Source organism: Thermobia domestica, chromosome 8 (genome assembly GCF_964235325.1).
Source record: "Thermobia domestica chromosome 8, izTheDome1.hap1.1, whole genome shotgun sequence".
Lineage (NCBI taxonomy): Eukaryota > Metazoa > Arthropoda > Insecta > Zygentoma > Lepismatidae > Thermobia > Thermobia domestica.
Window position 1 is genome coordinate 771,824 of NC_137461.1, and position 17,056 is coordinate 788,879.

The 17,056-nt window shown below is 34.4% G+C and overlaps 1 protein-coding gene across 1 annotated transcript in view; it reads right to left on the bottom strand.

Moving 5' to 3' along the window:
• Nucleotides 1-4,073: 4,073 nt before the first annotated feature.
• The window catches only part of LOC145691521 (uncharacterized), a 41,683-nt gene continuing 28,700 nt past the window's right edge, over nt 4,074-17,056 (bottom strand). Inside the window, exons 4-8 of the mRNA XM_081766929.1 lie at nt 15,977-16,012; nt 12,291-12,426; nt 10,354-10,418; nt 8,016-8,064; nt 4,074-4,238 (exon numbers count right to left, since the gene is read on the bottom strand). Of these exons, the coding sequence (XP_081623055.1) occupies nt 8,020-8,064; nt 10,354-10,418; nt 12,291-12,426; nt 15,977-16,012 (282 nt within the window). The 3' untranslated portion in view covers nt 4,074-4,238; nt 8,016-8,019. The remainder of the gene's footprint in view (nt 4,239-8,015; nt 8,065-10,353; nt 10,419-12,290; nt 12,427-15,976; nt 16,013-17,056) is intronic.

Genomic DNA, 17,056 nt, shown 5'->3' on the forward strand with positions numbered 1-17,056 from the left:
CACCGCTTTAAACGTTTTTTTTAATCTCATATTGTTTTCAGCTTTGCTTCTAATTTTCTATTATTCATTTCTGTTTTAGATTTATCTAAAGAGTTGTAGAGTGATCCAATATATTCCTACATTTTAAAGGCTAATAAAACAAAAAATGGTACTGCAGGTAAGAAGTTGTATATTCAAAAGCATAAGATGGTATTGAAAATAGTCTGCAAGTACTGCTAGTCTTATAAAATCCTTCTTACGCTCTTCGTAGACCGTGCAACAGCTACAGCAACAGCTTCTGTGTTGAATATTTTGGGCGCCTCAAAACAGACCGTCTCTTAGCCTCAATATTCTCAGACGTACGAGAACTTTTAGGTAGGTCTTATATATATATATATATATATATATATATATATATATATATATATATATATATATATATATATATATATATATATATATGTGTGTGTGTGTGTGTGTGTGTGTATGTGTGTGTGTATTTCATCATCATTACGTAGGATATCAAACTTTAAGCAAAAGGCTCTTTGTATTGTAATCAAAGAATTGCTATTTTTCCAAAAATATTTCTACTGCGTACGGTGGGAGAGGTTCTGAAAAAACATAATGACGACTGAAAATGATAGAAAAGTGGTAATAGAAGCGATGATCCCTACTTCTCTCGCTCTTCCACAGACAGCGCTACTGCTGACCAAAAACTGGGAAGTTTTACTGGGTATTATTGACAGTAAATACAGGGTCAATTATTGTGTCATATGAACACAGGACAAAACCCAGTAATTCATATCACAACAAAGTAATTACAAACTGTTTGCAATACCAATTTTATACTTTTGAATAAATAAGTTTCAACTTGTAAGTCTTAACACTTAAAATGTGGGAGATTCTCTTGAATCACACTCATTATCCTACGCAATTGAATACTCACTAAACCCATTATATTCAGTACAGAATCACAGTATTCACTACGCAAACTATTCAAAACTACAGTATTTTTCCGAAATTTCTTGTGCCGGCAATTTATCGACTGTTATAATAGAACCCTTAATTTTTTCATATCCTAGCTACACTCTTCCCTTCCATCCAATTTCTTGTTCCTACATTTGTACTATTTAGTTCTTATACTTTATTCACGACGTTCCCGTTACACTGAATAATATGCCTGTCCTTATTAGCCTAGCCGGCACAATCGTGGGATGTAACCCTTATTTTTTTTAATATTATGCCTTCTGCTACTCCCTCAATAGCCAATAATGTAATTCATCAGTAATTTCGTGATGTCTTACAATATGTTCAATCACTCTATTTCTTGTTTTCAAAATAGTCTCCAATGTACTCCCTTTTTTCCCTACCATTTCTATCACACTTGCATTTGATACCTATCCATCACCTACATAATTTTCAACACTCTCCTAAAGCACTATATTTCGAATAATTCCGTTCTACTTTTTGCTTTCACTCCTAGAGTATATTTACCATCGATATTACATTTTGTTTGAATCCATTTTGTTTCTTTTATTACACGCATTTTTGGCTGATCTGAACGTTGAATATGCTGCTATGCACTTTGCACTTCATTAGGTATGTTTCTAGTTCTATTTATGTAGGTATCTGGCAATAGCGCTCTATCATCCGCGGATCTAATCATCTGTATTGTATGCTCATGAACATTAATTCCTACAATGCAGATGTCTGAATCTTTTGTTGTTTTCTTAATTAGAAGGTTAGAGAAAATCAGTGCCACCTAGTTACTTTACCTCAGTGCTTTTAGAATTGTTATTTCTCCTTCTCTCCTTCTATCTGCAGGATCATTTATTCCTAGACTGTGGATGTCTTTAATTAGAAGATGCCACCTAGCAACTTAGTGACTTCTTTCTGAAATGTAGACTGAAAATAAAATCTATGTTAAGTGCCAACTTATAAAAATTGATAATTTCGGTTTAATGTCAAGACGTGGTCTATGTGCCAGGTAACTGCTCAGTTAAAATCGAACCATCTAGTATTCACTGTGGAAGTAGTTCAAATAATCACCAGAAGAATGCGCGTGGGCCTATGTGCCACCATGTCTAAAGTAAAATTTCGGTTTTTTACTTAACATTTTCATTTGAGCACTTAGCACGGACTTTATAGTCAGACTGCTATAGCTGTTTGTCCTCTCTAGCCTTTGAACAAGACAACAATGGACCAACACTTCATGTCTGAGATGTAAGATGATGCATCAATTGTTTTGTTCATGTAATGCACTGAAATACTTAAACCTGTTTCTCTATGGTATTGTTACATACGGTATAATTATATGTTATATGTTTTATATTTTCAAGTGTAAATGAATCAAGGAATAGATACATACAATTCTATTAAGTTGGCATGAACAGGTATCATGTTTTGCAAATTTTAGTTTGTAGTAGCAGGTACCATGTGCTTTGTTGCCAATTTTGCCAGACGATCTTACGTAATCTTTGGTGTAACTTTGTACTGATAGGTATTTAATTACAAATGACGAAATTATCCTATTGAACCAGGTAACTTCATCACCAAAATGATTAAACTGTATATTTACCCACCATGACATTACGGAATTGCCTGGAGCTTTTGTCAGTGCATTTGTATAGTGTTATTCGCATGTGATTTATGTGGAGTAAATTGCTACGCATTCTCCAGAGTACACTGTAATATGCCAAAATCAAAATTAGCTCGTTTCACGGTTTTACAATACACTTATGAGCAATATAATTAGAGATAGCTGCTGTTCTTAGAAAATGGCGCTGCGTTCGGTTCGACTAATATAATAGGACAGCGGTACAAGTTATAATGAGACGTCAAACTTCATAAAGTAATAGTTGCCTACTGAATAGCCAAGTTGCGAGATCTCAAGATGTGAGATTTGTCGAATCCACTTAATGTCTGAGGGTCGTGTAGTCATTAGGTTTTTCAAGGAAAACAGTATCAAGAGTATTCTATGAGACCGTGAATTCGTGCAAAACCGTCTCCGCCAAGGTGAACTGTATTGTGTACGACACATTGATGACAGATTTCGCTGTCGGGAAGTTCGGATGACAAGAGACAAATAGACAAGCCACAGTGCAAAAAATCACACATCAATTCATTGCTAAACAACAACAGCATCTGAACAGACATACTATCTCGAACCATAGAATCTTCGTGAGATAGAGAAATATTCCACGAGGATACCTCTGTTCAACAACTGGCACAAGCCACAATGACTAACATGGCCAACGGAACACACTTGGGCAACTGACTGCAGCTCCCAATTGCTACAAGCCGGAATTTCGGTATGATGCGTACGATCAAGTACATGATATAATGGATTCCCCTTGCCAGCAGGGTACAGTTCAGGCCGGTGGTGGTCATATCCTCGTATGGGATTGTTTACTTAGAGATTAATGGGGTCTCTCGCAAATTTTGACAACGTCTCTTACCAGAGAACGTTAGCGGAACCTGGTTCCTGATCAGGTGTATTCCCTTTGTTCATCTCCAGCATTCTAGAGGTGACCTGTACTTACAACAAAACAATTCTGCAGCCCATCGCTCCATATCGTATCTGACTATTTCAATGAATACTTAAGGAATGTATTAATGTTTGCTAACCGCCTGAGGAACCCAGGTCTCAAGCTATTTGAGGACATCTGAAATACTGTCGAGAAGTGTATGCATGCTCCGGACTCTGCTCCGACCAATCTTGCTGAATTATGAGATGCTGAGGAGCGATCATGGATCCATATGGCTCCCCAATGCTTCCGTTGTCTTCTGGAGTCCATACCATGCTGTATCAGTGTCATCGTCAAGGCAGAAAGAGATGGTGCTACGCGATTATAGCGTTTACCTCTAATTCAATTGTAGAGCTCCTCCGTGGCTAAGCGGTTAGCGTACGCGCCTTTGGCGTGGGAGGTCCGGGGTTCGATTCCCGGCGGGAGCTCATGTGGTTCTGATTACACTTAAATCGGTAGGTCCACGTCTCATATAGCCTCGCTGCTGAACGGGACGTTAAACTCAAAATCAACTCAACTCAACTCTAATTCAATTGTTTAAGAGAAATAGAGATTAGTGGGAAAGAAATGATGACTCTGGATCATTGTTTGTTCTATTTATTCGTCAAGTTAGACATTTAACAGTTTTAGATATGATTCACCTAAATATGAGATTTCCCTATCTAGCTTCACAACATGTGTAAGACATGAGTTAGTAGAAGTGTCTTCCATCCATTCACAGCTTGTAGTTTTCTGTAATATAATAATTTAGAATTAATGGAAGAAAAATAAACTGATTCAAAATGTATTAAATTTCCAATGTACACAGATTCATATATTAAACATTTTTTTTAAAGAAAACAGCGCATACAAGCATGTATGTATATTTGTATGTATCTGTAAATAAACAGTTTATGATTATTCAAATTTATTTATTTTCTAAAAACGTCAACGCAGGAACTATGGAATGTCGTTCTTGTAGCAAACGGGATTAAACATAATACTAATTGAATTAATTTTGCAGTATAAACTTAGAGAGGATTTGTTTCTGGGTAGAAAACAATAAATAATAAGTGTTTTTTTTTATTTGTGGACTCTTCTCTTTCTAACATTTTTTAAAAATATCTTTATGAAATGAGGAAGTCGTTCGATACTGTTTGTATGCTGAAATCACAAACGTTTATTATTAACAGTGCTCTTCTTCTTCTTCTTCTTCTTCTTTTTTTTTTAAATGTCAATGCTAAGAATGAATACATTATTCTACGAGTTCTGATTGGCGACGAAGGCAAGCGCCAAAATCTAAATAAGCGGAAGAAATTAACAAGTGGTGCCATCTATTCATGAGATTATATTTAACGATACCAAAACGTTTTTTACTTTCTTGACGACCCTCAACTTTTTGATAAGAATAAAGCTTTATGTGATATGTTTAATGTTTATGTCAAGTAACAAACAGCGCGTTCTGTAATCCTTCACGAAAATACTTAAAGTGATCGCATAAATATTCTGACAAAATATACAAATGCAGAGCTGCTATCGTCTGCTTTCAATGTTCTAACACATGTTCCCGGATTATTTGAACTCGTAAAGACAAAATGTCGCTAAACCAAGAACATTTGAAATCGACTTCGATTCCTTTCCTGGTTATTTTCTGATGTTTTACTTTCATTCAGGAAGCAAGCTTGTCAAATCATAACATCAAAGTGAACTATGTCCGTCTTCTTCGCTGATTATATTTCGATCCTCATAACCACATAAATAATTTGGACACATTTCAAACTCATGTCTAATAAGAAACTAAATGCTCTGTACTTGTAATTGTTAAGCAACTATACACAAAACATCAATGATGTATTACTAAAATGGCTCCATATTATCAATTGCTATGACAAGTATCTGACTTAATCACTACCCTTTTAATAATATTTACTCCAAAATTCGATGGAGTTTAAGTATCACCAGACATGTGTTAAAATTCAACAAAACTGTCCTAACCAGGAGCGTCACTTCAGAGTTTGCTTGGGGAAGGTCAATACCCCTTGATATAAGTAAAATTTCGCGCTTTTCACTTATTTACTACTATTTTATTGATAAAATCTATATAAATCTCAAACTCAGGGGGGGGGGCAATTGGCCCTCCCTGCTCCCCTAAATGACGCCCCTGGTTCTAACATACACACATTGTATTAAATTAAGAAAGCTATTTTTTACTGGGTCGAAATAAGGACTCATAATTGAATGAGGAAGTTGAAAACGGTACACATTCCAGAAAATAGGGAAGCTAAACTGGGATGGTTATATTCATTTTGTATGTACTTACACCGCTGGAGAGGAACAAGGAATGTATTCATTAATTTTAGCTCCTCTTTACTGAAGTCTACGGGAACGTATGAATGAACAATCGAACATATTTTTCGAATGTATTTATGTTTCCACCCAGTGTTTGAAAGTTAAGGTTTTTGGAACGTGTTCCTTTTCCAACTCACCCATTCAATTCTAGTAGCCTCCGTGGCATCAACACCTTTGAAATTACATTCCAATAGTAGAGCTGCTATACTTGACATTAAATTATGTCTAATCTAACCCACTTTCTTTCTTCTTTGCTCTGCACAATATTATTATTCCAACAACAATAGGAAAACAAGTTTAAGGAGTCCTTCCATGGAATGTTTCAGAGATCTATCCATTTCGTGAAACCAAGAGAAAAAAACTCTATCCCCTAAGCATCACCGTTCGTTGGGTTCAAATCCTTGCCCTCCCGAGTCTCTCTACCTTTCTTAGGTGTATCATTCGCTTACTCATAAATGATTGTTATTAATTAAAATAACAATGCGTGTAATATTATCTTTCTTCAGAAATTATTTTCTTTAATTTCTTACCTTGAGAGAACAGAGGAGGAAATAGAAATGTAGCGAGAAACAAACGTCTAAACCATTTCTGAGAAGGCAGCATTGTCTTTGACATGACGTCATTGGCGGAGGTTTCGAAGAAGGTTTTCTAAAAATATTTCCAAAACTTTTGTAATTTTTATTAAACACATACCAACTGCAAAATGAGAATAATTTGAGTAGAATTGTAGAATAATTGACTTTGACTGCTGTTATTTCGGTGAATTTTTTGAAGATATATTGTCCATATAGTACATTGACGCTCTGCATAATAAAGTGAGAGATTAGTTTCTTTTAATTTGAGACTTCATTACCTTATACTTCAGCAATTTCACTGTTTTACAAAAATCGGAGATATTTCTAAAAGAAATTTTTCGGAACATATTGTTTACCTTTTTCGAGGAATCTGGAAAGGGATTGAATTCACTCCTTCATTATAGAATGATTTCAACCCTACGGATTACAGATTTGAGAAATCCTCATTCAGTAGAATATATATGCAATATTAATAAAAAATCCAAATTTACCTTGTGACATTTTTTAATTGCGCGAAGGGACTGGGCATTAAATTCAATCTGTAATTCACAACAAATTTTAAACTGAAGTATTAGGAATAATTGGTAAGACTCAGATATAAATATTCCATATTTCACCAAAATCGAATTCTGCGTTACGACAGGTATTATGGAATATATATTCTCCTTTTTTATTCCTGGGGAAAATAATTCACTATCTTATTGTTCAATGATCTTAACTGAATGCAGTGGAGTCATTTCGAAAACTCAAATGTAGACCATATTGCTTCAAGTTCTTTTTGGAAAATGTAATGCATAGTAGTTTTAAATATGGGAACTCAAGTTACTTCATATTTGTGACATACCTACGCCTTACTGAATAGAATAATTCGAAAGCGTCTATACGTCATATTGCATCAAAATCAAACAAGTTGAATAAAAATTACCAAACGGAAGTATTTTCTTATATTTCGTAGGTTTTTAAATAAGAAACTTTTGAAGTTGAGGGAAAATTTACTCCCCCTTTGCTCCTTACCCTGGATTGATTTCAACTAATGGAGGAATCCACGAGGGGGAGGGGCGACTCCCCAACCAAAGGACAGTCTATTCTTAATAGATTTTGTAATACATAGAATCACTATTTTCATGAATACGATTCGAGAATTCCTGGTCGACTGAAAGTACGAATGTGGCAACTAGATAAATTAAGCACAAAAATATGGGATTTGTCATCAAATTTAATTTGTATTATTGTGTTGTCGGTTTCCGGAACCGGCGTCTAAGTCAGAAGAAAGTTTTGGAGCACCTTTGATATATATACGCATCACAGGCTTTCTTACCCGATTACATATCTATCTATCTCTAATACATTGATTTTCAATATTTTCCTAATAAGAAATCCAACACGGCTAAAAAAAAAAAAAAATGATGGCGCAGATATTGAAGATTGTTAAATGCAGCTGAGAAGAATTCGAACATCTGCGAATGAAAATTCGAACTTCAGTCATTCGAGTCCCCAAACCTAAGTAATAGTTACTCATCAAATTTACGTGTTTACTATTCTTTTAAGATTTTTCAGTCTTGGAGAAGTGTGAGAAAAAATTGAATATTCTCCATACAGTACTTACTTGTTTAAATGGACCAATATGGTAAAGCAATAAGAAAGTCATCTGCCTCCTGAAAATAATTCACAGAAAATATTACTCTCTCAGTTATAAATAACTTTCAAACAATGCAATTTAATAAACTAAACTATTTATTGTATGCGTATCATAAAAAAGGAAAGTACATTAGCAATAAATATCATCAACTAGTTTCTTGGATGGATTGTAGTTTAAACTCTGTTTCAGCACCGAGGCTATATAAGAGACGTAGAACTATAGCTGTAACGTGGGATCCGAAACACATGACTCGCACCAGGAATTGACCCCGGATCTCTTGCATCAAAAGCGCGTATGATAGCCATATTGCCACGAAGGAGCTCATCAAATGTTTCGTATTAAGTTACAACGAAAGTGTGTGTATCTATGTATGCATGTACGAAGGGAATGTTTTTATATGTTGCAGACACCAGTGAAAGCTTGTATTCCGAAATTTAGTTAGTGACCTATCTTTGGTTTTAACCTATTTACTGTTAACGTACCGTATTTCATCGCATAATTCACACAGCTCTTTTGACGAAGAATTTCGCTACAAAGTAGGTGCGTGATTTATGCAAGGAAACGATTTTACATAATTTTCTAATAGAAGTAAATCGGTGGAAAAATGATATCTATTCGGTTGAAACTTAGTAGTCTGAAACATAATCTTCATCTGATTCATCCACATTTTCGTTAACCTCCCACAATGCATTGTCATCATAGCCGTCCAGCACGTTGTAAATTCTAGTAGGCAAAAATTCATAATTTCTCATTAAGCACTCGTGTCCCATTTCTTCACTATCTAGGAGCACATTTGTTTAATTTACGGGTGTCTTATCTCTCCAAGTGATGTCAAATATGCTCACATTCGATCCATTTGGATACAACTCTCTCATGTTATCTTTAAATGGCTTCTGATGGAAATCAAAAGGTTGCAACAATGATGTAATATCTCAGGGGATTAAGGTGAGATTTTGATTTTACCTTAGTTAGCCCTTCTCAGGATTAATTAATTCTTACCCTTACATTCACCATTTTCAAGAAACGTTTAAATAGGTTTATACTAACATGTCAACGAAACTAAACGTTCCTCCTCGAGATCTTGAAAATTTGTCAATTTTTTTACATGTTGTTCAAAAATTCAGGTACGTAAATGACTCGAGGACTAAAATATGTTTTTTTCTTCTTTTAAGGCACCTCGTTCATCTTTTTTAAATTTCAGTGAACAAACTTTAATGTGTTTTAATGAATTATTTGAATGAACTTCAAACCTTAATGATTCTTATTAAGAGAATGAAGAATATAAAAAATGTATAACATGAGTCAAATAGCATCTAAGGAACTCGGTTAAATAACCTAATAACCGTTTTCAAACATTTTCTTAAACATCAGAAATTCGGTTGCGAAGTTTGATTATGTGATAATTGCTGGGCTTTCACACAAGAAAAAAGTCTTGAAAACAGTTGTCAGTTCATGTAATAACATTTAGTACAAATTTTTGGTTCACTTTCTACGCCTTTCGTATTATACACAATACTTATGTTATTCACTATTTAAAAAGAAGAAGAAGAAGTGGGGATGAACTTAACGAATAGTTTATCCAGTGCACACCTATACTTGTTAGAGCAACACCCAACACGTATCCCCCCGAAATAAGAAGGTCGTATTGTACTATGACGTTATTCTATATGATAGAAATCAAAGACCAGAGGTCAACTTACACTACAATGTCATATTACGTAAACAGAATCGATTACCCGCCACGTCACGTGATTAATTTCCCGCCAGTTTCAGCCAATTATGAATCAATTGCGCCAACGTCTTCTAACACTAGTCTTACAATATTTCCTCAATAGACCGCGTCACTCGAATTGGTGTATGGCGTCAAGCAATAAGCTTACAGTGCTCTGTTGCCAACCTTCAGTGAGGTATCTAATCATTCGTAAATGACCATGAATATGAACAAAATCAATTACGAAAGATTCAATTCCTCACTGAAGGTTTAGAATCAGCGCACTGCGAGCTTATTGGCTAACGCCATACACCAATTCAGGTGACGCGAACTGTAGTCAGGCCAATCTCGAATTTCAACATTATTGTAGACTTATGGTCAGTTTCGGACGAATCGTACGTTTCTCGAAAACTATTCATACGGAGTCGTGCACCTTCATTTCAGGACGAAATCAGAACTGTTCTACAGTACAAGTTATAAGTGGTCGCAAACTGAATTGGTATTCAGATAAATTACTTTTTTCTTCAGGTGTTCCCATTACCTAACTATAATAACCTAATTAAAAGAATCTATTTATGATAGAAATGAACTTACTTTGCTACTTGAATGCTGGGATACACACGATAAAAATTCAAAGGTCTCTTCACACGAGTCGGATGCTGAAAATAGATAATAATAATATGTAAGTAATAATAATAATAATAATAATTATATATATATATATATATATATATATATATATATATATATATATATATATATATATATATATATATATATAGATAGATGGATAGATAGATAGATAGATAGATAGATATAGATATAGATAAGTAATAATATTATTATATGGAAAAATCGGATGAAGCTATTCGATGTTAGTGACATATCAAATCTCTGATTCATCTATTATATAAAAGAGAACGCACAAATCCTTTGTTAGCTCATCACGCTAATACGGCTGAACCAATTTCTTTCATTTTTGGGGGGTTATTAGGATTTGGACCCTAGATGGTTTTTATCATATCACTTTAATTTTTAATTACCAGTGTCTTGAGATAATTGACCATTCAAGTGTCCATAACGTACAAATCCTTTGTTAGTTCATCATAGGTATAAAAATAAACGTATTTATATGCAACCCGCATGACCGTGTCACTCGGCGGGTTAACATAAATGACAGGCGCTATAATGTTAACATTTACTGCAATTTGAAAGCGAAAAAGTAAAAATTATCTAAGTAACAAAGTTTATTGCGTTCCGGGGTGACCGCAGCGAAGCGGGGTGAACGCTGCTAGTTAATCATAATTATGTTTTATATGTAAGAAAAATCAATCTGTTACAGTTAAAAGTGAGTCAAAGCTATTGTAGATGGACTTGGGAACTAGCTATTTAGCATATTATACTAAATAACAGTAGCGTAGCCAGGATGTGTGTTTGGGGGGGGCCCAAGTGCTGTTATAGGTACATATAGAAAAATTACAAACAAAAAAATATATAAACATAAAAATATATAAAAAATTACATACATCAAAGTACTAAAGTACATTGTCGGACCTCTTTGGGGGGGGGGCCCGGCCCCTCCGGGCCCCCCCCTTCCCTACGCCACTGCTAAATAACAATAGTTTACGTTACCATAGCAACAATATGCTGATCCTGTTCTTAACATAGCAGTAAATCAATATATAAAGTAAAGTAGCAAGTTAACACATATCTGAGTAGCGTCCATCTTCTATATATATAAAAGAGAACGCACAAAATCCTTTGTCCGCTCATCACGCTAATACGGCTGAACCGATTTCTTTCATTTTTGGGGGGTTGTTAGGATTTGGACCCTAGATGGTTTTTATCATATCACTTTAATTTTCAATTACCAGTGTCTTGAGATAATTGACCAATCAGGTGTCAATACGTACAAAAAATCCTTTGTCCGCTCATCACGCTAATACGGCTGAACCGATTTCTTTCATTTTTGGGGGGTTGTTAGGATGTGGACCCTAGATGATTTTTATCATATCACTTTAATTTTCAATTACCAGTGTCTTGAGATAATTGATCATTCAGGTGTCCATACGTAGAAATCCTTTGTTATTAGTTCATCATAGGTATAAAAATAAACGTATTTATATGCAACCCGCATGACCCTGTGACTCGGCGGGTTAACATAACTAACAGGCGCTATAAATCACTTGAAAGCGAAAAAGTAAAAATTATCTAAGTAACAAAGTTTATTGCGTTCCGGGGTGACCGCAGCGAAGCGGGGTGAACGCTGCTAGTATTTTATAAAATCATTAAGAAGTATCTATTTACTGAGGCCCATTGTAACAAAAATAAAACTGTATCTCTAAATTTAATAACAATTAAAGAATTCTTCAGTAGCATGACACGCAATTGAGTCTAAGATTGTTTAGAACGGTAAATAACAAACATAATTTTAATTACATTACTAAAGACGACTAGTTAGTATAAATGTGAATATGGAAAATATAATAAACAACTAAATTATACGACTTGTGTATGGGCCTATTTCTTACCGAAATTAACATTACATTGGTTAATGGCGTTTAGAATCCTTTGAAAAGTGGATTTGCTGTCGTCGTTGGCTTTCTCCAGTTGTTGGCTCACTTTTTTTGTTATTTCTTCCTTCTTAATTTTACCTTCTGTGTTTACCTTGGCAGAAAAGAAGACTTTTTTAGTAAAAATATCAAACATAGTTTATTAAAGTATTAATATTTAAGGGTTTTGCTTTACTTGTAACGACAAAAACTCCTTTATACATACACAGTGTGTCTATTAAATTTCAAGACTGGCAACACTGTAACATAACCGCTTTAGTCACAAAGTTGTTATTACGGGTAGCTTTTAGTATCGATTGTGTTGTGCATTCTGTCAAGAATTTACGAATTTATGTTCTGAATTTTCTACTTGTGTTGACACTAGCGGTGATGATTTTGATGACGTTGAGACTGACATTTAATGTGGTTTGTTACATGATATTACTTTCACCTTTATTCTAAAGACTTTTAATATCTAATACTTTTTCCATTTTCTTTCTAACATGTCAGATAGGAGCAAAGGTGTTTGTTGCTTCAAAGTAAAAAAAAAAATAAATAAATAAATAAAAAAAAATGAAGTACAATAATGCAAAATTAAGTGAAACATAAACAAATGAAATGTTATAAATAATTTCCCTTCATATCTCCAGGATTCAAAGTAAAGAATATCAAAAGAACCACTCTAAAGTACAATTGTATAATTAAGAGGATTGGGAAATTATTTCTTACAAAGTTACTATGTATGATATCGAAATGGTACTTTGCAGAAACCTTACCAATAGTCCAATGTATTTTTCAGGATACATTAAGGTCACGTGCTTCCACCCGGTATCTTTTCAGGAGCAAGAAACATTAAAAAAAAGATTTTAAGTTATATTCCCGATTTCCCCCAAATTTCCCTTTTCCCATACTTCACAGCGACATGGACAAAATTGTAATTGTGAAATTGTATCATTTTTTTTTTAATGAAGTGTTAGCCATGAAATTCGTTGACATTTTAATTTATTCAGAAATTTTAGATCGTAATTTTCCCTGTTAGTGAAAATTTTCTACTTTCAAAAAGGTTAGGAAATATTTGTTTCATGTCATTATATAGAACATTCCAACGTTATTTGGGAAAGAAATACCATAACCCCGTTGTATTATTTGAGGGTACATTAGGGTCGCGTACTCTCACCTGGGGCAGCTCTGGGGGGGGGGAGGCCTCAAACTTCCAAAAATGATATTTTTTTTTTAAAAAATGCCGATTTCCTCCAAATTTTCCTTTTTATGTACTTCACACGGACATGCGCTATGTTGCATTTAAAAGCCTGTTTTATTCTGAAGACGATGACGTATCAACCATGAAATTCGGATGAATAATGTTGAAGCAGCAGCTACTTAAAATGGATATTGTGAAAAATAACCCTATTTTTTAAGATGGCGGCCATTTTCCAATATGGCGGTTAAAAACTTTGGGCCCTAGCTCTAGATTTCTTCTGCCGGGTGTAAACAAGTATTGCTGAAAGTTTCACCTTGTTTCCCAGAAGTGCACATTTTTTATGTCAACGTACTTACCATTTTGGATAGGAGTCGATCATGCATTTTCCACCGGTGGGAAAGTAGTTTCTTGTCGAGTATGCTATAAAGAAAAAGTTGGGAATACTAAAAGTCTCAGAGCAGCATATTCTCACTTCACTTCATGTAAAAAGCAATAATTATGAAGTGAAAAGAAGCAAGTTCTACTAACCCAAATGCAAGAGGATTCTTCATTCAGTGTGTTTAACAAGGAAATGTGTCAAGAATAATTGCAGCAAACATCCCTTCGAACAAAATTCGAGTTACGGGGTTCCGAGGATCGACGTTCCAGGATTTTCCTTGGAAAATATTGCGGCCGTAAAGATCCTGAAGAATCAACACTTCGCAAGGGATATCTTCCAGTTTTCTACAAAGAAGTTTTAGAATCAATAAGGGCAGTGGCGGCGATTGGTCGTTAAAAGTGGGGGGGCAAGACATCATCTAAATATTTGTATATCAATATTAGTTTCCCTGGTTGCTTCTAACGTTTTGTTGACGAAAGGTTGTATAACTAGTAGGATACTATCTTTTTCAGTTAAAATACCGTATATCGTATTTCAAATTTTATTAAGTAAATTGATAAGAGCAACGCAAGTAGGTACTAGTCCTTTATTCTTAAACGAAGATGTAACATTTGATTCTTTGCTCACGAATATCTTAAAATTGTCTGGAAGATTATGTCATCGGATTATTTAATAACAAATTTGCAAAACAAATAAATGCAAAGGATAATGTTAAATTTAATCATAGTAATGAATAATGAGGCTTGTTTTGAAGAAGATGGGGATTAATGAACAACTTAATTTTTAGTTCCACACATGCTATTAAATGTATGTTATTATTCTTAGAAAATGAAAGTAAATACTACAAGCGTATGCTATGACATTTAAAGAAATCTCGAAATATGTTCGTTCTCGTACATCCCCTAAACATACCACTGCAAAAGAATGGAAAAGGTAGAAGCTCTTTCTTATTACTCTCTTTTTAATTAATATTTCTTACTGAGCTCCCTCGTGGCTAAGCGGTTAGTGTACACGCCTTTGGCGTGGGAGACCCGGGTTTGATTTGCGGCAGGAGCTCATCGGATCCTACGTTAATCAGTAGGTCTACGTCTCGTATAGCCTTGCTGTTGAACGGATATATATATATATATATATATATATATATATATATATATATATTTGCGAAACGCTATCTCAATTAGTTTCAAACCGGCTGATTAACTTATATTGGATTTACATTGAGCCCTTGTAAGAAGAAATGCAAGTATGCTCGACATGTTGCGCTCCAATAGATTAATTCTTGGACCATTTTCATGACAATTAAAACGCAATTCCTGTACCTTTCTTAACTCCACGGGAAGACAACCAATACATACTCGCGCAACGGCAAATATTATAGAGACTATGGAACATTTTTTTCTAAATACATACAAAAAAAATTACTTTTCCAAATGGAACTATATACATTAATAGGTCATTTCCGAAAAGTGGGGGGCAACTGCTCCCTTTGCCCCCCCTAACGCCGCCCATGAATAAAGGAGAAGTAGATAGTTCCTATGTATAGATTTCCGTCGTCGACGAGACAAGTGATGCTCTGATGACAAGTTTTATTATTTGACAATTTTTTAGTTATATATTAGAACGAGATCGACAACCCATACTTTCACGTACACATATGGGTCCTATACAAGCCTATATGATTTTCTTTTAGTTTTGACAATTTCCAAAATTTAGTAGGAGATTCTATTCACCCATGCCAAAATTTGAGCGATTTGGACTAACGTACTCATACCATAGTTCAACTTGTTCAGATAAACACCCCTGGATCGTATGCCCTAAATACAGAGGTCATGGGTTCTGATCCAGGGGTCAGTTTTCTATAATGTCCCACATACTACTACTGTAACACGCACATACCTTTTTGCTCTCTTTGTGCTGTAAAGAATGAATATATTTTCAAACTTGTTCCTCAAAAAGAGTTAATGTATGATCTTTAACCAGCAGGTAGAAGACAGATCAATAAGGAAGTATGTTAAATTTAATGGATACTTAAGGAAATAATAAAAAGTACCACACTGACCATTAAAACAAACCAGGAATACTTACATTGGACGATTCTTTGAGGATACACGCTGCGAGGCACTGAAATGAGCAAAGATAAACAGATGATCACATTGTAATTGCAAATCCTATTATCTATGTTCAATAATCATTGTTTCTGTCCGCTATTTACTTCTTAACCTGTATGGTTTGTAAGTAAGCGTAGTCTAAGAGTTCAAAGATACAGACGTGAAGATAAATAATTTAATTAAACATTACTATTCCTTTGTGAATCAATAAATGTTACCTTAAAATTTTCCAAAAAAGAAGATGATCCGATATTCTTCTGCAGCTGTTAATTACTGTAAACGTTTAAAACTGCTGCTGAACAACAGTCCAGCTGAAGTAAGTGACAATCTCATAGATTTACAGAAAATTGACATTTGTTGGCTCGTAATTAATAATTTATTTAAAATCGTTTAATTACCTAATTCGGTTGTATTGTTAGTCATAGTATCAGTGATTAGGAAGTCGGTTACCTCCTGAGTGGATTTGTACAGTATACTGTATATAGAACTTAGATATGCTCTGGGGACACTTATTGATTTAGTTGAGATAAAGTTATAATTATTCGTCTTAACTTTTATTTTGGACCCTTAAGGTGTTTAATAATGAACATTTTTAAAATATATACATCTACATGTATTTTTCAAAATGTACACTATAATGACATTTTCCTTGTAGCATTTCTATCATACATAGTACACATAAAATGACCAATATCGGAACACCGTACTTAATTTTCAAGTATGTAGAGGTGTACTATAGAAAGGTTTCTTTTGTGATTACTTTTGGTCGAATTCATAGAAACAGTTTCATTTTGGTTTAGATACAGATTTTTTGGCATTTTTGATGAAGAATATAAGACCTGAACCTTCCGCATGTCTGATATTTGCAACGGGTTGGTTCATCCCGACCGTCATGAATGGTCAGGACCGACCCCTGGAAAGTGTAAAACTGGACAAAGATGACCACTGATTTTCCTACCTTGATCAATTCTTCAGATAACTGAAGTCTGAAATTAAGAAGATGTAACTAGTCTTTCTCAAATACTTTAAGAAATTGCTACTCTTGTCTCTTCACTAT